General features: G+C 33.5%; 3 protein-coding genes across 4 annotated transcripts; all 3 read left to right on the forward strand.

Annotated features, from left to right (window-relative positions):
* The first annotated feature begins 238 nt into the window (after positions 1-238).
* LOC110702278 (loricrin-like) lies at positions 239-3,891 on the forward strand. 2 transcript variants are annotated; one of them, XM_021879990.1, is made up of 5 exons: positions 239-690; positions 794-863; positions 1,141-2,052; positions 2,185-3,108; positions 3,192-3,891. In XM_021879990.1, exons 1-5 carry the CDS (start codon positions 652-654, stop codon positions 3,689-3,691), a joined length of 2,445 nt encoding a protein of 814 aa, XP_021735682.1. In that variant the 5' UTR covers positions 239-651; the 3' UTR covers positions 3,692-3,891. The 2 variants fall into 2 exon arrangements, with proteins under 2 accessions (XP_021735682.1, XP_021735676.1); XM_021879984.1 differs by having other exon boundaries at positions 1,141-3,108.
* A 6,464-nt stretch (positions 3,892-10,355) lies between these two features.
* On the forward strand, positions 10,356-13,473 carry LOC110702291. The gene is made up of 2 exons (XM_021879997.1): positions 10,356-10,508; positions 11,866-13,473. The coding sequence occupies exon 2, from the start codon at positions 11,968-11,970 to the stop codon at positions 13,060-13,062; it is 1,095 nt and encodes a 364-aa protein (XP_021735689.1). The 5' UTR covers positions 10,356-10,508; positions 11,866-11,967; the 3' UTR covers positions 13,063-13,473.
* A 2,921-nt stretch (positions 13,474-16,394) lies between these two features.
* On the forward strand, positions 16,395-19,772 carry LOC110702301 (BURP domain protein RD22-like). Its single transcript, XM_021880006.1, has 3 exons — positions 16,395-16,553; positions 16,864-16,972; positions 18,497-19,772. The coding sequence occupies exons 1-3, from the start codon at positions 16,515-16,517 to the stop codon at positions 19,552-19,554; spliced, it is 1,206 nt and encodes a 401-aa protein (XP_021735698.1). The 5' UTR covers positions 16,395-16,514; the 3' UTR covers positions 19,555-19,772.
* The last annotated feature ends 2,110 nt before the right edge of the window (positions 19,773-21,882 follow it).

Below are 21,882 nucleotides of genomic sequence, written 5' to 3' on the forward strand. Positions count from 1 at the left end.
ATTGGTATTTGGAATGAGATTAATTAGCTAGGCAAGGAAAAATAAACATTTTATACACTAATCTGAAAAATAATTTCTTATACAAATTATCAAAATTCATACCAAGTAGAAAATAAAGTTTTCGATCATAAATCCAATTAATATACACTTTACTATACGCAATTTGAATTTGATTTTTTTTTCTTCGTTCTCTACGTGTTATTCATTCCATAATAATATCTTAATCCTTACACAACAGTTGGAATTTCTTCTTTGAATTAGTTGTAGTTTCCCTTTTTTTGCTCTCTATTTTACTCATTTACTCTAAAAATCAATAGCTATATTTAGTTAAATTACTAAATTGAGAAAAATATACAGTTACATTTCTTTGAAAATCACATTGTAGTCTTAACCATGCATACATCCTAAAACATTCCGCAAATAAACGTATGGTGGAGAATCACTCATCGCATTTTTCCCAATGTCTTTATATACCCCCATCTTAATTCTTTTTCTCACAAACAAAAAAAAAAAAACTGAATTATCTTACCTTAATATCATCTCATTTATTAAATAAAAATTACAAGAAAAAAAAAAGTAGAAAACATAAAAAGAATAGTGTTAGTCTTCTTCAACTTTTCGTATACAATTTGATCATTAAGAATAAATTCAATGGCGTCTTACTTCCTAAAGATCACCGCTATTCTTTATGTAATGCTCATTATCTTTTTTTTCTTCTTGTAAATGATATAATTTGTTACTTCTTCTTTATATTTACTAATTTCTTTTTTTTTTTTTTGTCGACTTTATACAGATTGCAATAACAGTTACCGAAGCAACATTTTTGCTTCCAGCCTTATTAGGAGGGGGCATCCAACAAGGAGGTAAGGATTAGTGAAAATATGTTTAATTACTTTTTTTTTTTTTTGAAGGATGTTTATTTACTTTATTTAATTACTTGTTACTCCACTCATTTATTTTCCCTCGCATTTTAATTTGCCAGCAGGTATAAATGGAAATTATGATTTTTTTTTAAAAAAATTGTATTTAATAAGGTCCTATAAGATTTAGTTGTATTATTTCCTACAATTACAAACATTTATAATTGATTTAAGGTGATATAACACATCTAAATCTTTGTTCTTTTTTTTTTTTTTCAAGGTCAATTTGGTGGCAAATTTGGCTTCAATCACCAATTAGGAGGGGGATTCAATGCAGGTGGAAATAAGGAAGTTTCTGGTGGAGGTGGAGGCGGAGGCGGATTTGGAGGCCATGGGACATTTGAAAGCAATGCACAATTTGGAGGCAATGCTAATTTTGACAAACATGTTGGAGGCGGATTCGGAGGCCAAGGGGCACTGCAAGGTAATGCTAATTTTGACAAGCATATTGGAGGTGGATTTGGAGGCGGATATGGAGGCCAAGGGGCATCGCAAGGTAATGCACAATTTGGAGGTAATGCTAATTTTGACAAACATATTGGAGGTGGATTTGGAGGCGGATTTGGAGGTAATGCACAATTAGGAGGCAATGCTAATTTTGACAAACAAATTGGAGGGGGATTCGGAGGCCACGGGAAATCGCAAGTTGATGTACAATCGGGAGGCAATGCACAATTAGGAGGTAATGCACAATCGGGAGGTAATGCACAATTAGGAGGCAATGCTAAGTTTGGCAAACATATTGGAGGGGGATTCGGAGGCCACGAAAAATCGCAAGTTGATGTACAATCAGGAGGTAATGCACAATCAGGAGGTAATGTACAATCAGGAGGTAATGCACAATTAGGAGGCAATGCTAATTTTGACAAACATATTGGAGGGGGATTCGGAGGCCACGGGAAATCGCAAGTTGATGTAAAATCTGGAGGTAATGCACAAGTAGGAGGTAATGCACAAGCAGGAGGTAATATACAAGCAGGAGGTAATGTACAATCAGGAGGTAATGTACAATCAGGAGGTAATGCACAATTAGGAGGCAATGCTAATTTTGACAAACATAATGGAGGGGGATTCGGAGGCCACGGGAAATCGCAAGTTGATGTAAAATCTGGAGGTAATGCACAAGCAGGAGGTAATGCACAAGCAGGAGGTAATGTACAATCAAGAGGTAATGCACAATTTGGAGGCAATGCTAATTTTGACAAACACATTGGAGGGGGATTCGGAGGCCACGGAAAATCGCAAGTTGATGTAAAATCTGGAGGTAATGCACAAGCAGGAGGTAATGCACAAGCAGGAGGTAATATACAAGCAGGAGGTAATGTACAATCAGGAGCTAATGCACAATTAGGAGGCAATGCTAATTTTGACAAACATATTGGAGGGGGATTCGGAGGCCACGGGAAATCGCAAGTTGATGTACAATCAGGAGGTAATGCACAATTAGGAGGTAATGTACAAGCAGGAGGTAATGTACAAGCAGGAGGTAATGTACAATCAGGAGGCAATGCTAATATTGACAAACATATTGGAGGGGGATTCGAAGGCCACGGAAAATCACAAGTTAATGTACAATCAGGAGGTAATTCACAATTAGGAGGTAATGCTAATATCGGAGGTAATGCAAAATTAGGAGGTAATGCTAATATCGGAGGTAATGTAGGAGTCAACACAGGTGGAAATGTAAGAGGTTCAGGTGAAGGGAATATGGATAAAAGTAATGAAGGTTCTGTAGGCTCTAACTATGGTGTAAATGGTGGAGGTTCAAACCACGGAGCAAGCCAAGGTAAATCACAATCGAACAACAACGTCAACAATAATAAACAAGGTGGAGGATCTACAAGTTCCAATAATGGTGTGAATATGGGAGTTTCGGGCGCTGACCAACATAAAAGCTCAAGCCAAAACAAATCACAATTAGATAGCAATGTTAAACAAGGTGGAGGATCTACAAGCTCTAATAATGGTATGAATACAGGTGTTTCAAGCTCAAACCAACATAATAAACAAAGTGATGTAAAAAATTCCTCAACCAAAGAATCAAGTGATCAATCTTCTAAAGCAAATCAAAATTCAAATGAGTCTTTAGGAAAAACACCTAGCCAAGCTTCTGACAAGTCATCAGGGAAAAATTACAGCAAATCGTCGGAGAAATCTTCTCAACAAGGAGAAGGTCATCAAACGTCAGGTTAATCTTCAATCTGTTATATCTTTTATCATATACTTTTAGTCATTAATTTGGAAAATAATTAAAATAATTTTATACACCAGGCAATAAAGCTAGTGAATCTTCTAGAAAGAGTTCATCTGAGAACACTACTGAACAAAGATCAAGTAATAAAGGAGGCACATCCTCAGAAGATTTGTCAAGAAAATCTTCAAAGAAAGGAGCAAGTGAATCATCAGGAGAAACCCATAATCAAAATTCAGGAAAGTATTCTGGAAACGGAAAAGAATCTAATAATTCAGGTCTATCATATAACCAAGGTTCTGAAAAATCTTCCAGCAAAGGATCAACAAACCAGTCATCCGATGGTAAAACTTCAAAGTCTTCCAACCAAGAAACGGGACACTCTTCAGGAGCAACCCAAGCCTCTAATAAATCTTCGACTCATTTCTCTAGTCACGAATCAAACTCATCAAGCCATTCATCACATAACTCTTCTTCAAAGTCTTCAAGCAATTCATCCTCAAACAAATGCACATGTCAAGATTCAACTAGCCCGCCGTCTGCCCACACATCTAGAAAACTACTAGCTAATGCTGAATAGATTCAAATACAATACAAGGGGCATATAATTGTTATATACCTCTAAAACTTGCATTGTTGGTTGCATGCACCAATAATTATGTTGAATCCTACATTCCTACATAATATCCTAGGGTTTGGAATAATATCTTGGACATTGTGATTTCGTTCAATATATTTAAGCTACTATTTTATGATTCAATAAATTTACATTTTTTGTAATATTGGTTCATTCATTTATATCGATCGTCTTACTCTTAATTTATTTGTTTAGAAAGAGAATTTCAATTGTTACCTAGTGTTATATATTACAGCATAAGAACTTAAAAAAAAAATTAATATGTTTTTATTTTTTAGTCATAATATAGGTATTGAAAAAGAAATAGGATTATATGCTCTAATACCCATTCAAGTGCTAGGTTAAATTCAAAAATATATGAAGTCCTTTAAATTTTCTATTAGTCATTGTGTTCAAATATATAAAATTACATTTTGAAAACTTTTAATGATAAAATTCAGCAATAATTTTCTACTAATATTAAAAAATGTACTTTAATGTGATGTTTCGGGATTTTTTAATTTGAATACCTGAAAAAGGGGTATGGTCGTATGGATTATTCCCTCGGGAGACAAATTCGGAATGCAACACTTGTACGACACTACGATCAAGACACCTGCAAAACAAAGAATCTTCGGTTATCGTAGATTCGCCTCCGACGATCAAGATAGATAGTGACGTGCAACGAAAGTTTAGAGCGATCGAGAGAAAGTGGAGAGAAGTGAAAGCATATTTTGCGTAGAGTGCCTTTTGTCATTTTCAATCTCCTATTCCCATCATTAAACAATGGGGCATTTATAAGGATGTGGGAGGTCATGTGCCTACGGTTTCATAACCTAGGAATATCGGTTGTCCTATGCGTGATAACACAAGTCTTAGGATATGCTTTATGCTAGGTATTCTTCTTTTAATGGGCTTTGAACCCTTCTTTATCTGTTGTCTCTTTTAGGTCATGTGTCCTGCTCATATTGACTTTTATAGTTGAATTAATGTCACATATCAGCTTGTGATTGGATCACTTATTAGGATTTCATTTGTCTATAATAGAGGTTTAAAATACCCCAAACAGTAGGCACTCCTAAGATTTGAGATGAGTAGAGTAAGTAGTATATGGTAGCCTTAGCTCCACTTATTGGTAATATAAAAATAATTAAGCTAAACTTTTTGGGACAAATTAAAGAGATAAAGCTTATTGGCCTCTTGATTTTTTTAAAAAAATATTATTTCTCCCTCTACCTTTTATTTCATCTTCATATATATTTGGATTTTTTGGTGAAACAAAAAAAAAATTATAAAAAAAGAGTCAAAGTGAGATAAAAAGGCATTAGATGGAGCACATCAATTAATTTTTTTTTATACATAGTCTTAACTGACGTTAAATCAAACAATGTGTTATATGTTACATATAAAACACCAAGGACATACTTATTTAATCCCTAATTTATACAACACAAGGAAATACTAATAATCGCGTTCTCTGTGGATGATCGAATATTATCTTAGTTAAAGTTTTGAGAGGTGTGCTGACGTGACGTGATCATATATCGTCTGCATTAATTACCATTATGTACTGTCTCTCTCTATATCCAAATAAATAAATAAATAAAACAAAAAAAAACATTCTCTTAGGAGGCCTAGGTACGTGTTGAACGAAACTTTCATACTTCACACTTCACACTGCAATGGCAAATGCAATACTAGAACCAAGCATAAAACAACTTTTGTCGTCGTCCTTTGTAACCTTAATTATGAGACTTATCATGCCATGGAAGATTTAAATTGAAGGCATGGGCTTGATCATGGCTAGCTAGGTTGCAAAAACTAAACATAGTCATATTGCCTTGTGACTCGATACCCTTAACATTGGTGCACGCAGTCTGATCTCCCTATTGAATGGGATCGGAGAGACTCGATGATGATGTTGGAATGATACGTACCTCAAAAAACAATGGCCGAATATTATACTGAAAAGGATGTACAATTATGTACCTTATTACTTTTCTAAGCTTGTCTTGTTCTATGTTAGTTGAACAATATTAGCTAGGAGAACTACAATGTGTCAATGTACTACTACTATGCATGGGATAGTATCTCTAGTTAATTATTCTCTAATAGTTTGTTTTTTTTAAGCTTATTGAGTCTTTGATTATCTGTTTTATGATTTTTTTTTTAAGACGAAAGAATACCAATTAAAGTAGATCATATTGTAAGAGTAGTCATGATATCTATTCATCTTTATTTTCTCCCTTAAGTTAGATAATTACGTGCAAGACAATTAGAGGAGTAATATTCCTACGAGTATGTATCTTTGTTGACATGTAGCACAGCTCAATAAATTAAGTAGTTGTTTGTTAAAATTTGTGTCTTCTTTATTGGTTAATGCAATAAAGAGTATTCCTTCAATTAATAGATTGGTAAAAGGTAAACCAAATGATAATGGTCCACTTAATTACTAAACACTAGATTTAATTTTTATGCACGCAATAATATATACTTTGTACGTAGTATTATTTAATTAGTGGATGAATAATAATGCACTGTGCAACATGTATATGATTATCCTCAACTTAAAAGGGCAATTAACTAACTATAAGAAAATGCTCCAATAAATAAATTACGAAGGGCAAACAAATTACTTAATTTAAAACCGAATTTATTATATATATATATATATATATATATATATATATTGAAGGACGTGAAAAGAAACGTATATGTTATGATTTTTATGTCATTTAAGAACAATGTCCATAAAAAAAAATTATATACATAATTAGTTAGTTAATTATGTCGTATATTTATATAAATCTTAATAAAAGTATCTTTTATTCATGTAAAATTAAATTTATTAATATCTATGTCTATATATTTGTGCTATATATTCAATTAGTTATTGGTTGTATGACTTATGTTATAGGTTTTTTGGGGCACAATGCTTAAGAAAATATATATTGGTGAATATGATATAAGGTTATTATTGTGTCTATAGTTTTCGTGAATGTGACGGGTAAAACAGGTATTAGTTTGTGTTGAGCCTTTTGGTTTTGATGGACAAATTGACAAACTCGACTAATGAATGTTTTGAGTCTTTGGTGAATAAAGGATTCAAGCAAAGTTCGTTCCGGAGTAGGAACTTGGATGCGGAGTAGCATTCTTTAAAAAGCCTCGTGCAAATCTCACGTTCTAGTTTTAATTGTGAGCACTCAATAATATAAAGTCGGAAAGGAACTCAATGACTTATGTTAAAGACTACTGGAATAAAAGTTAGTTTTAAAAGATAATTTCTTAAAGAAAAGATAATTTGTAAAAGTTTTAATAAAGATAATTATCGAAGATAATTATCTAGTTGTTTTAATAAATAATAAATTTATCTTTTCAAATAAAATCTTTTTAAACAAACTTTTGATAATCTTTTAAATAAATATTTGATAAAGTTAGCAAGTGGTTTTTCTGTGAGAAAATCTTTTATACGGCTAATGGTTATCAAGTTGTTAGGATAGTGGTTTAATTAGATAAGGCTAGGAAACCTCTTCATGATCACAATCTGTCAAGATAACTCCACAAGTTGTTAGTGGGTTGTTGACATGTGGACGTGATTATGGTGGAGGTTAATGACTAAGCCTTCTCTATAAATACTCATGCAAACTATCTCAGCAAAATATAACTCTTGAGCATAAAAATTCCAGTAGCCTTCTAATAACATAAAGAGAGTTATTATCCTTCTTATATTCTTGAGTGCAATAGGTATTTGTAATCACATATTGTATTCAAGTACTTAGGGGTTGGGATTGTGAGTTTGTAAAGTGAGGTCAAGGAAGCTTCGTTGCTGAAGGCTTCTGTGAGAGTTGGGAACAAGTTCCTAGTTTGTGGAACTTGTTAACGGGTTTGAATCTTCACTTGTAAAGAGTTTGATTACATAGTGGAAATTTAGAAAAGCCTATATCTTCTCTCGTCATTATTTCATTTAGTTAAATTCCGCAAAAGTTTTTAGATTTCACCTCAAATACAATTCACCCCCCCTCTTGTATTAGCCAGTTAGACTTTCAGTTGGTATCAGAGCGGGAACTCAGAGCACGCAGGCAACCCTGTTGAGTAAGTTCCTGGGAAAATGGCTTACACAGAGGAAAAGGAATTCGGGAGTACATCCATTCAAAGGCCTCCATACTTCAACGGCAAATATTATCCTTATTGGAAGGATAAGATGGAAATCTTCATCCAAGCAGAGAATTATCAGGTATGGCGGATTATACAAGTAGGAGATTACGAAATTACGAAAACGAATGCTAACAATGAGGTAATCCCTAAACCTATGGATGAATATGAAAAAACTGATTTCGAAAAATTAGAAATGAATGCTACTGCCAAAAAGTTTCTAATTTGGGGACTTGGACCCGATAAACATACTCGTGTCAAAGGGTGCAAATCCGCAAAGGAAATTTGGGATCTTCTGGAAGTTACACATGAAGGAACGTCAGATGTTAAACGTTCCAAAATAGATATTCTTTTATCTCAGTATGAGCGCTTTGAAATGGGAAACAAAGAATCCATTAAAGACATGTTTACTCGATTTAAAAGTATTACTAACGAACTAACGTGTCTTGGTAAGATAATTCCTATAGATGAGCAGGTCAGAAAAGTCTTAAGAAGTCTTCCAGACAATGACAGATGGAGAGCAAAGGTTGCAGCGGTGCAGGAATCAAAAGACTTCACCAAGTTCAATCTGGAACAGCTTGCGGGTTCCCTCATTACTCACGAGATCCAGTCGAACAATCGGACTCAGGAGACTGTCAAAAGTCAAGGGCTAGCATTAAGAGCTAATGAAGAATCCGAAGAGAAGTCTGACATCGATGAAGAAGAAGCTGCAATGTTGGTGAGAAGGCTGAAAAAATTCTACCGTAACAACAAGTTTTTAGACAAGAAGAAAGGATACAGTAAAAGAAATCAGGAACCCAAAGCCAAGTCTTCTTGTCACAAATGTGGAAGCACCAACCACTTCATCAAAGAGTGTCCATTATGGGAATCTGAGAAAGGCAAGGGAAAAGAAGCTGATCAAAGCAGAAATTCCAAGCCTAACTTTTCTAAAACAAATTTCAGGAAAGCAATGATTTCCACGTGGGGAGAATCAAGTTCCGAAGAAGAGGAACAGGAACACACAGACGATGAAGTAGCCAATCTCTGTCTAATGGCAAAGCATGATGATGAGGTAGTCATTCAACCTAGTTATTTGAAATCTCTCTCAAAGGATAAATTAATCTCTTTATTGTTAGAAACCTTAGATGAATATAAAGAATTATGTGCAAAACTAAGGCAAGCCGAAAAGGCAACTGGAATTTGTAGAGATCATGTTAAGTATCTGAATAGCTTAAGAAATGATGTTCAAGGCAGATTCTTTGAATTGTTAGATAAAAATATTATGCTAAAAGAATCCCTTGAAAGAGTCAAGAGTGAGAATATCATGCTGAATATTGAATTGACTCAATATAAAATGTTGTGTACTAACATTGATTCTTGCAGGTCTACTGAAGTTCCTTTAATCATGTTTAATAATGAACTAGAGCATGTTAAGAAAGAGATAAAGGAAACCAATGATAAAAATGAGAAACTAGAAAAGGACCTAGAAATTGCAAGAAAAAGTAAAAATACAGCAAGCACGGGTGTTCCCAAGTGGGTAAAGGAAGCTCAGACAAAAAGAACAGAAGGTCTAGGCTATGTTCATAAGAAGAAGTCCACTGGAAAGAAAAAGAAATATGTGAACTTACCTAGTGAGACCGTTTGTTCTTTTTGTGGTAAAAAGGAACATCGCAGTGAAGAATGTACTAAGAAAGCAAATCTGTACAATAAGAATGTGAACTATGTTTGGCAGAAGAAATCTGATTTAAATGTGTCAACACAGGAACCCATGAATGAAAGGGTTCCTGCTACTAACCCTTAATTTCTTTTGCAGGTCGCAGTGAGGGGGAACAACCAGTGGTACCTCGATAGCGGTTGTTCTAAGCACATGACAGGAGATGAATCCAGATTTCTCTCACTGACGGCCTATACAGGGGGAACAGTGACCTTTGGAGACAATAAGAAAGGCAACATTGTTGCTGTTGGCAAAGTAGGAAGGTCAAGTTCCCATGCAATTGACAATGTATTTTTTCGAGGGTTTGAAGCATAATCTACTCAGTATATCTCAGCTTTGTGATAAAGGAAACTCTGTAAGCTTTTCTTCTGAAAAATGCAAAATCATCAACAATAACACTGGAAAAATCGTTTTGGAAGGAACTCGTAAAGGGAACACGTATACCGTGGATCTTAACAAAGTTCCAAAATACAATCTATCCTGTTTAAGTGTTATTGAGGATGATCCACTTCTATGGCATAGACGTTTTGGACATGTTAGTCTTTCATTGCTTGACAAATTAAGGTCAAAGGACTTGGTAATCGGATTACCTTCTATCAAATTCCTAAATGACAAAATTTGTGAAGCTTGCATCAAAGGAAAGCATGTTCGATCATCATTTAAATCAAAGAAAATGGTAAGCACCACAAAACCATTGGAACTCATTCATATGGATTTGTGTGGCCCCGTTAGAATTCAAAGTAGAAGTGGAAAAATATATGTCTTAGTTCTTGTGGATGATTATTCTAGATTTACATGGGTCATATTCTTACATAGTAAAGATGAAACTTTTGATATGTTTATGACTTTCTTGAAAAAGGGCTTAATTAGGCTAGATTTTATTTCTACTGAATGTCAAATTGCTGATATATTAACTAAGCCTTTAAGCAGAGACAAGTTTGAAAAGATGCGTGTGGAATTGGGGATGCTACGGCTAAAGTGATTTTTGTTTGGAACCCCTAAGGAAAAATCGGATGTAACTAACAATGCTATGCTCAATCTTGTGTGCATAACACAGCTGAAATTACCCAGGGAAAAGATTTGTGAAGTATTGAAAAGTCACTTATACATACCTTTAATATGTTAAAAATATTGAGCCATGTTGTTTCAAGTTCCCTTTTCATCATTCTTTATTCTCTGTATTATGATCACGTAAATTATCATCATAATTTACAATCCATTTGCACTTACCATTTTTTTTATATTGTTAATTTGTTTTCCTTCCTATTATTATCTTTTTTGCCTTCCTTATTTTTTTTATCTTTTATTCTTATCTTTTATTCATATTTTTATCTTTTTTTTCTTCCTTATTTTCCTTTGTTCAGTTCTGCTTTTATTTGTTACGTAAGATAAGAAGCATGTATATCAACTTCTTAACTTACGATTTTATTTTATCAACATTGAATTAGATGAGTGCAATTATTTCACCAAATTAAATCCTACTACCTCTAAAACTACCCCACTACCTCACAGTTTAAACCGTCACTTTTCTTTCTCACTCCTCCCCATTAAACTCTTTTTCTTCTTTTCACTCCACCTTCACCTATCAAATCAATTAAATTCCCCATACACTCCCATAACCGGCCTCACTCTCTCTCCTTCCTATTCACACTATTCATCTTCTCCTTCCCTTCATTTTATCTTCAACACCATGAAAACCAACCGAAACACCACCCCAAAAACCCGATCACCACCATTCAAACCCTCCTCAAACACGGGGTCTCCACAACCGGTGCCAATTGCGGTGGTGCATCCATCTGCTCAGCCAAAGAGGAAGGCTAAGGCTGTGAAGGGCGGCGACAGGAAACGGCGCGCAACCACCAAATTCCCATCATGGAATTACACTCTCGGATATCACATCAACTATGATTGGTGTGTGGCGAGTAAGTTCACTGAATTTACTTCTTTAATTGATTATCAAAAATGGACTCACTTGTTCCAGAATTGTTCTCATTACCCTGTTTATCCTAAACTTATTTATGAGTTCAAAAATACCTTTCAATGTGATAATGGTGTGTGCTCGGCCGTAGTTAATGATATTCCAATTTCGATTGATGCCAATTATCTTGGAAATCTATTTCAAGTTCCTGTTAAAGGCTATTGTTCTTATTTAAAGCACAAACAATCTGTAAATATTGGCCATAATGATGAATGCAAAATCCTTCAATTTATTGGAGGAAATCCGAAAGTGAAAACTACTCACCATCATGCCCTAACACCCCTTCATAAGCTACTGTTTACCTTCACCTGGAAGGGTATAGTACCCCGTTTACAAAAACGGAGTACCGTATCACTCTTGGATGCCTCCCTCATATTCTGTCTTGCATGCAAAATACAGATTAATTTCCCTGCTCTAATGATTGAACACTTGAATTTTTATGCTCAAAAGACCACAATTCCATATGGCTCTTTCCTTACTGTGTTGTTCAAATCTTTTGGTATTGATGTTGAATGTGAATCCCCAACATATCTCAAACCCGATAATATCCTCTCTGAACAATCATTACTTAGACTGAGTCTTAGGCTTACAAATGGCAAAGTATGTTTTGTGCCTCGGAAAGGAGGGGAGAAAAAGAAAGGGAAAGGGAAAGAAGCTAAGGAAGAATGTGATGCAAGCAGTGACCAGGGTAGTGAGGAGGCTAGTGAGGGTGCTACCACCTCCAGTGATTCTGAGGGAGATAAGGAAGAAGAAAAAAGTTCTAACGGAGAGAAAAACAAAGAAAAAATACTTGAGGGAGATGTGCAAGGAGAAAAACAGGAAGATTCTGAGGGGGAACATATGGAAGTTTCTGAGGGGGAAGCTCGACAATCTGACTTACATGAGGGGCAGGGAACTGATCAAAGTGAGAGGGAACATACCACAGACTCTGAGAGCACAGCTGGACCACCTGTCATTCCTGTGTTTACAGGGGGCCTTAGAAGGAGTAAGAGGAATGTGGTCAAGCCTGCCCTTTCTACTACACACCCTGTGACTGTAGAAACCATCAGCTCCTCAGACAAATCTGATTCCACCTTCAAACCTACCCAAGTTCCCTCTTCCACTGAACCCTCTTCTATTCCTGTCTCACCTACTAGGCAGCCTTCTCATTCACCTTCTCCTCCTCCATTTCAGCCTACTGGCTTTGCTGCTTTCTCTGGAACTCGTGTGTCTGTTTATGATTTTCAACAGGTTCAAGCAGATATGGAGAAGTTGACTACTCTGGTGAGCAAGAAACTGGAGGAAATGGCCTCGGAATTGCTTTCTCTTAAAGGCCAGGTGCAGGCTCTGGCAGAATCTCAAGCAACCGGATTTGCAGGCGTGGAGGCAAAGCTTGCACAGGCTGAAGGCAAGTTTAGTGAAGGCAACAAGGAGATCTTGGAAACTATCAACAAAGTAGCCTTTGAGGAAGTCGAGGAAGACTCTATTGATCCCACAAATCCAACCCTTGATCCTACCAATGCAGCCTCTTAAATCCTTGATTGCACTTATTCTAATTTCATATGTTGAACAATTTTATTTTGGTCTTGTTTAATCTCTCTGAACTTTGGTTTGTACGCCTTTATCCTTTGCTACATTCTCTATGTTCCTCTTCTATTTCCTAAATCGGAACTTGGCTCGTATTTTTCATATGATTGTGTGTGGTTGCTGATGATTTAGTACCTAACTTATTTTTGCCTTGCATTATTTGAGCTCACTATTCCCTACGTAGTCTAGTGGGAGTATAGCAAAATGTTTTTTTTTCAATCTTTTGATAATGCCAAAAGGGGGAAAAGACAAACTTCATGGCGGCTAAAGTGTTTACCAAGGAACTCACACATCGAAGGTACAAACTTTTGCCAAGTTCAGTTTTTAAAGTCTTTGTTAATTTTTCTTTTGCTCAGTTTTTTTTTTTTAAAAAAAAAAAAAAAAAAAAAATACTTTTTAATATTTTTCTAAGTTCTTTAATTGTTTTTTTTGTTTTCATGCCTTACTCTAAATTTTTGTTGCATGCCTGGATGATTTTATTTACCTAAGTTTGTCAATGTTTGTCATCATCAAAAAGGGGGAATTTGTTGAGCCTTTTGGTTTTGATGGACAAATTGACAAACTCGACTAATGAATGTTTTGAGTCTTTGGTGAATAAAGGATTCAAGCAAAGTTCGTTCCGGAGTAGGAACTTGGATGCGGAGTAGCATTCTTTAAAAAGCCTCGTGCAAATCTCACGTTCTAGTTTTAATTGTGAGCACTCAATAATATAAAGTCGGAAAGGAACTCAATGACTTATGTTAAAGACTACTGGAATAAAAGTTAGTTTTAAAAGATAATTTCTTAAAGAAAAGATAATTTGTAAAAGTTTTAATAAAGATAATTATCGAAGATAATTATCTAGTTGTTTTAATAAATAATAAATTTATCTTTTCAAATAAAATCTTTTTAAACAAACTTTTGATAATCTTTTAAATAAATATTTGATAAAGTTAGCAAGTGGTTTTTCTGTGAGAAAATCTTTTATACGGCTAATGGTTATCAAGTTGTTAGGATAGTGGTTTAATTAGATAAGGCTAGGAAACCTCTTCATGATCACAATCTGTCAAGATAACTCCACAAGTTGTTAGTGGGTTGTTGACATGTGGACGTGATTATGGTGGAGGTTAATGACTAAGCCTTCTCTATAAATACTCATGCAAACTATCTCAGCAAAATATAACTCTTGAGCATAAAAATTCCAGTAGCCTTCTAATAACATAAAGAGAGTTATTATCCTTCTTATATTCTTGAGTGCAATAGGTATTTGTAATCACATATTGTATTCAAGTACTTAGGGGTTGGGATTGTGAGTTTGTAAAGTGAGGTCAAGGAAGCTTCGTTGCTGAAGGCTTCTGTGAGAGTTGGGAACAAGTTCCTAGTTTGTGGAACTTGTTAACGGGTTTGAATCTTCACTTGTAAAGAGTTTGATTACATAGTGGAAATTTAGAAAAGCCTATATCTTCTCTCGTCATTATTTCATTTAGTTAAATTCCGCAAAAGTTTTTAGATTTCACCTCAAATACAATTCACCCCCCCTCTTGTATTAGCCAGTTAGACTTTCAGTTTGTACAACTAATGAAGCGGGTGGTATAACAAGAAAAAATTAGTTTTTATTTCTCCTATGAGAAAAAGGATATGAATTAGTCCAAAAATTTTCAATTTTCAACTAATAAATAATGATATAAAAATAAAAGAGAATAAAAGAAATGGAAATGACATATATAAAATACTATCTTGATCACATTCATTAATTTTTTATCGGCTATTATTGTGAGTTAATAGCAGTTCGTTTAATAATTAATTTTGTCAAAGTAAATGAACCTACTATTATTACAATAATTGAACCACCTTTTGTTTCTTTTTTTAAAATTACGGAATTTATAATTTGATCTATAAACCGTGTATCGTACGAACATTACACTAGTTAACTAAAAAAAAAAAAAAAACTCCAATAAACAAATTACAAAAAGCAAACAAATTACTTAATTTAAAACTGAACTTATTAAAAAAAAACATATATACTTGAAGGACGTGAAAAGAAATACGTAGTAAATAATTTATCCAACTATTTCATTCGTAACTAATTATAAATGATGCCGTTCCTTAGTTATGCATTTATTTTACATAAAAGGAATTACACGGTGGAGAGAAATTAAAGAGGGCAACTCTAGCCTTTTGTTCAACCGACCATCCATTAGTCATACTAGACTTATACTCCGTAGCATTTAAAGATTGTAAAGAAAGAAAGGCTTCAATCTCGTGGTTGTTGTACATACCTTTATTATATCCTTCCTACTTTGTATGATACTAACCTCGTAGCAGATTAATTCCAATTAACCTTGTAAACACAAATTTAAATATCTTATAATAGAATAATATGACCTCATCTCATCAAGCCCTAATATGTTTCCCATATATCATCACCTAACTATAACCCAAATCTATCAAACATGATGTGAAGATTGTGAACACCAAACCAACATATGAAGTATTTGCCATATAGAAAGCACTTATATCACATCCAATTGTTGTACATGTACCAAACTAATGCATGATACCGACACATAGAAATGTGTTTTTTTTTTTTTTTTAAATAAGAGAGACACAAGGTCGGGATGAGAATCAACTCAGTTTTTTCTAAAATCGGAAAGAAAGCTCTAACCAATTGAGCTATCCCTCATTCTCAGAAATGTTAAATTTGTGTCAGATTGAGACAGACACACAATCTATAATGATGTATGCATTTATCATATACGGAGTACATGTAATTATACTACTATATTATTATAACTTGTATTTTACATTTTTACCATACATGTGTCCATAATTTTAATATTATGATAATAATTTCGCGTTCATTCTCATCATGTCATGTTCGTACCAGATCTCATGTATCCTAGCTTGCCACCTATAATCAATACAAATAAAGAAAGAAAGAAACTACGAGTAGTGTAAACACACCTATTCCCTCAAGAATAACATACAAACTTGTAACACCCCAACCTCCTACAATCCTGGTAGTGTCCTCCTATTATTAAATCTTTAGTAGTTGGTTGTTAAGACTTTCAAATCCATTATAAAGTCCAAAGAAAATGAAATAAGCCGCCTTACATTCACAAAATTAAATCATCAACTCAAAAATCATTTAAATGTGACGAACTTCCTAGCTCCCATCTGTTTTTTGCTCCATCATATTCATTACTAGCAAACTGATTTAGTTGAGATTACATTTAATGTTAGGTTGATGTGTCACTTGTAGAAATATCAGATACTACTTACCATAATAAATTTCCTACTATAACTAAATTTCATATTATAAATACAAGATCCCTTCACTTTTATTTCTTCATCTATAATACAATACAACTTAATTTATCTCTTTGGAATCTTTATTATATTTTGTAATAATATTCAAAATGGAGTTTCGTTTACTATCAATCCTCGCCTTCCTTTTTGTAAGTTCAATTCATTACACTAAGCTACTTTTCGCTTTTCTTGTACGGAGTATTATTCTATTTTGAGCATTTTAAATTTGTTTTGTTAGCAACCACTTTCGCAATATTATATTATATTGTAATTTATATAATAATTGGGTCGAACTTTATTGAAAATAGTTAGTCTATTAACAACCTGTCATAGTTGAGATTATTATGATATTGTTATTCAAATTATCTTGGAATTTCATTTATTTACTCGCACAACCTTAATTTTTAGGCTATTAATATTTATTAATAAATACTTTCAATTTTTTTTTTTTCTTTTCAGATTGTTTTGATGGTTAGTGAGGCAGCTCTACCACCTGAAATCTATTGGAAGAAAATGTTGCCAAATACTGAGATGCCAAAGGCTGTGAAGAATTCATTGCCTAAGCCTGGTATGGATTGTTCTTCTATTGCTCTCATCATTAAAAAAAAATTAGTTTTTTTTTTTATTTTATATTTACATTTTTAATTGATAAAATATCTATTATGTACTCGAGTGCACTATCTATATCAATTAACTTTTTTGAAACGCTATATCACTTAACTATAAGTACTATGTTACTTCTAATTATTTGATAATAATATATTTGGAAACTAAGAAGTGGATGTTATTAATGGGTTATTTAAAGAGGAAAGAGACAGAACTAGTTAGTAATATAGCAAAAACTTAAATTACAATATTTTCAAAGTAATAACAATATATGGTAGAGTATGACACTATCAATATAATAGAACTAGAGCTACACCAACAAGTCAAGCTAGACTAATTTCTATTTATGTATGTAGGAAGGTAAGATGTCATTATAAGCAAAATCATAAGGCAAATTAATATTACAAATAATTAGCATATATAGTCATGTGGATTTTTTATAGGCTACTCATATAGAGAGTTGAAATTTATTAAGAGTATGATTTTTTTGCCTTAGGATAGCTTACTCTTTGATAATTGTGCTTTTTCTCATGCTAGATAGACGTGTAAATTGTAGCTCACTTAGTTGCTAGGTTGTATATGATTAACTACCCCGAATATGTTTGTATTGAACCATTTCCACAAACTTGATGTAAATTAATAAAATGCTCATGCTATCTTACCTTTTAAGAAAAAAAAAATACTATATTTCCTTGAAAAAAATAAAAAAAAATTAGCATAGTATTCCATTATTTTATCAAATACTTCAATTTTGGTTATGATCTTTTAAACATTTTTATAAATTTTTTTTATAAATTAATTTATCAAAAGAAATACAAAGTATTTAAAATAACCGAGCATGACACGAAACCTAACCTAATTATCATACTACTTCCGTTAACAATTATATGCAACGATTTGACATAAAGTAGAGAGGAAAAATGCCCCATCATTATAAATAACTGTTAACAGAGGTAGTATATAGTTATGTGGATATAATGATATATACTTATTAAATTATCTCTAGGTATAGTTTATTGTCAACTTAAATTATTTATAATTGATATTACTGATAATTAAATAAATCATCGGTCAAAGTTACTATTGACAAATATAAAGGCCAAATACAAGCACTTTTTTTTTTGAATAGTAACCAAATTCAAGCACTTAACACGAGTCACGACTCACGAATTAATGAATTATCAATCATTCAATCAACACTACATACTTTTAAATTGTGTAATATCTCTCGGCCACACTAAATAGTGTATGCTCTCACTTTTTCTATGTTGGTTCAACTGAAATTATCTCACCCCAGGTCTTAAATTGTCTTATGTAAAAGGAAATTATGTAATTAGTGTATAAGCACAACAATTCATCATTTTAACTAAAACACTTGTCAAAGCTTAACTTCGACCGTATTGGAATTCTAATTACAAAAATTACTTTTATAGAAGATTTAATTATGTTTTTTTTTTATTTATTTTTTTTTTTATTTGAATTGTAGAATGGATGGAAGAGGAAAGCACATCAGTAAATGTTGGGAAAGGTGGGGTCCACGTCAATACAGGATCCAAGCAAGGAGGAGGAACCGCAGTGAATGTTGGGCCTCATAAAGGAGTCAATGTAAACACAAGAAAGCCCAATGGTCACACAAATGTTAATGTTGGCCCAAAAAGTGGGGTTGGAGTACACACTGGTAAGCCCAATGGAGGGCACTCTGATGTTCATGTTGGCCCAAAAGGTGGGGTTAGGGTCCATGCGAAAGGAGCAAATGTGGGAGTTGGCAAAGGAGGAGTAAATGTTAAAGCAGGCCCAAAAAAGAAGCCCGTTTATGTTGGAGTACACCCAGGCCCAGATCCGTTTAACTACCATTATGCAGCTTCTGAGGCCCAACTTCATGATGATCCAACTAAAGCTTTATTTTTCTTAGAGAAAGACATGAAAGTTGGACAATCAATGAACTTGCATTTCACAAGGAGTACTAATGCAGCCACCTTCTTGCCAAGGGAAGAGGCCAAATCATTGCCCTTTTCTTCTAATGAAACCCCGGCGATCCTTAAAGAGTTCTCGGTTCAACCTAACTCTGACGAAGCTAAGGTTATCCAAGAGACAATCAAAGGGTGTGAGGAGAAAGGCATCCAAGGTGAACAAAAGTATTGTGCAACTTCTTTAGAGTCCTTGGTAGATTACGCGAAAAACTCTCTAGGGAAGAATGTTAAAGCAATGTCTACCGAGTCCAAAACCATTGACGACAAGGTCCAAAAGTATACTATTACCGCGGTGAAAAAGGTGGCCTATGATAATGAGGCCGCAGTGTGCCACAAGCAAAAGTATGCCTATGCCGTGTTCTATTGCCACAAGACTAAGGATACATCTGCATATACGGTGTCCTTGATGGGCGCGGATGGATCAAAGGCTAAGGCAATGGCTGTGTGTCATAAGGATACGAGCGCTTGGAACCCGAAACACTTGGCTTTCCAAGCTCTTAATGTGAAGCCTGGAAGTGTTCCGGTTTGCCACTTCTTGCCCGAGGAACACATTGTATGGGTTCCCAACAACTAGACTTATGAACAGTTAGTTTTATTTTCATATGGAGACTTGAAGAGTTATACTTTGTGTATTTTAATTTGGTTACAGTTGGTTGTTGTGTAGTGTGGACTACATATATTACATGCATACTTAGTTTTATATTGAATAATTAAGATGCATTTGTTATAAGAACATATAATACTGTATTGCGTTAATTACCTCTTAAACTTTTTAAAATGTTAATTTTTATACTCAAATGATTTATGCAGTTTTAAAAGTTGAATATTAAGCATTAATCAGTATGTACCCCATATTAAATTTAGATATGACTTTCTCATAAATTTCAAAACTAATTACATACTTCGTAAAATATCATTTTATCAAATATATCTATTGTTTATAGTTAGCTCTTAAAGCTTTGTTACAACAATTTTTTTTTTTTTTTAAAAAAAAACAAGTATCTAGAAAAATGCTTGCCAATATTTATGGCATTGTCCCTTTTAATTTTTTATGAGTTTCCCTTCCGTAAAGAAATGGTTTCCTTTGGTTCCTTTCTAAATATAAATATAGATTCTTACCATATAAACTAATCCTCCAATATTTATTAAATTATTTATAGAATAATACATTTTTCGCATATTCTTAACCATGCATTCATTCTTAAAACTTACCATTAATAAACAATTGGTAGAGGTACTTTGAACATCTTCACTTCAAAAACTTTATAAATACTAAGTTCTGTTATTGTGTCATCAAATCTTAGCTACTTCAATTCATTTTCACTCTCTCTTCCATTAAAAAATAAAAAATTAAAAAAAATTAAAAGAAGTCACAGAGAAATATAAAATCAAGCTTCAAATACATCTTTTGACCACCAAATTAACAAAGAAATTCTTACCATATTATTTTTCATGTTATAATACAAGATCAATCTCTTTCATTCTTCTCTCCATATATAGAATATTTGCAAGAAAAATTCTCCCACTTAATTTTCTCTGTTTTTGTAAGATTTAGTTTTATTCTGATGGATTCGCATATTCTACCAATCCTCACCCTTTTTACTGTAAGTTCATTAAACTAAAATTACTTGTCTCATACATATATAATCCATTTTATGATTTTTTTTTTTTTAATATTACTCCATATTTAAATTAATTTTATTGTCAATGTTTTACGACTATTTAGAAAAAATATAACCTGAAAAAATAAATATGTGTATTCAAATCTTCATTTGTTTTCTTTGTTGCTAAATTTTTCTTTTCGTTTTTTTGTTTCCACAGATTGGTGTAGTATTAAGCCAAGCATCTCTACCATCTGAAGTTTATTGGAAGAAAATGTTGCCAAATACTGAAATGCCAAAAGCTGTTAAGCTTTCATTGTCTGAGCCAGGTATTTGTTTTTATAGAAAAGTAGAGAAAGAGAGGAAAATGTAGAGGAGATATTATTTCTGTAAATTGTAGAAAATGATTCTTACAACCTAATAATGAGGGAAGTACACTATTTATACATGAGTTAGTTACAACAACTGGCTAACTAAATAAAATAATAAATGTAATAACTCTAATACTACTCCCCCTTCAAGCTGGACAGTGATCTAACAGTCCAAGCTTGGAGCTTAGTGAGAACATGAGCAATTTGCATGAAGCCTTCTTCAACCATTTCTCTAACATAATGCATATCCCTTTTCATCAAATGTTTTGTCTTCTTATGATACATGGGATTTTGCGCAAGATGCTCTGCTGAAGTATTATCACAATAAAGTGTAACAGGCAGTTGAACTTTCACTTTCAAGTCCTCAAGGGGTAATTCCTTGTTTCTCCTATTGATTAACAAGTTTTGTTTCTCATGGATATGTGTCAAGATCTGAGAGGTTCACTCATTATACATAGGCGATCCCCACAAGTGAAAAATATCACATTTTTCCAAAATGCCATTATAAGAAACAAAAGTGTTTCTCATGAAAAGGAACTGGGGCTCCTTCGTCTTCAAGTAGGCCATGAATCCAGACCAGTTCACTTGTTGTCATAGATTAGACATACTTCTATACTCTGATTCTGCTAAAGATTTACTTACTAACCTTTGCTTCTTTGTCTTCCAAGACACCAAATTAGAACCAAGAAAACAGTATAAGCACTTAATGATCTGCTACTGTATTGACATCCACCCCAATCTGCATCGCTATAAGCCTGTAATGTCAAATCTGAGTCTGTAGAATACCATAAGGCTGAGTTCATAGTACCTTTCAGGTACTTTATCACATGTAAAGCAGCTCTAAGATGTGAAGTTCTTGGAGCATGCATGTACTGGCTTAAATGTTGTATTGCATAGGAAAGATCAGGTCTTGTAATTCCCAAATATAAC

Source organism: Chenopodium quinoa, unplaced genomic scaffold (assembly GCF_001683475.1).
Source record: "Chenopodium quinoa cultivar QQ74 unplaced genomic scaffold, ASM168347v1, whole genome shotgun sequence".
NCBI lineage: Eukaryota > Viridiplantae > Streptophyta > Magnoliopsida > Caryophyllales > Amaranthaceae > Chenopodium > Chenopodium quinoa.

Excerpts from the sequence above, each read along its gene's own strand:
- LOC110702278 (XM_021879984.1), top strand. The coding sequence starts at position 652 with ATGGCGTCTTACTTCCTAAAGATCACCGCTATTCTTTAT. Across the intron at positions 691-793 it reads AGATCACCGCTATTCTTTAT|ATTGCAATAACAGTTACCGA; the intron begins GTAATGCTCATT and ends GACTTTATACAG. Across the intron at positions 864-1,140 it reads AGGGGGCATCCAACAAGGAG|GTCAATTTGGTGGCAAATTT; the intron begins GTAAGGATTAGT and ends TTTTTTTTCAAG.
- LOC110702291 (XM_021879997.1), top strand. The coding sequence starts at position 11,968 with ATGATTGAACACTTGAATTTTTATGCTCAAAAGACCACAATTCCATAT.
- LOC110702301 (XM_021880006.1), top strand. The coding sequence starts at position 16,515 with ATGGAGTTTCGTTTACTATCAATCCTCGCCTTCCTTTTT. Across the intron at positions 16,554-16,863 it reads CAATCCTCGCCTTCCTTTTT|ATTGTTTTGATGGTTAGTGA; the intron begins GTAAGTTCAATT and ends TTTTCTTTTCAG. Across the intron at positions 16,973-18,496 it reads GAATTCATTGCCTAAGCCTG|AATGGATGGAAGAGGAAAGC; the intron begins GTATGGATTGTT and ends TTTGAATTGTAG.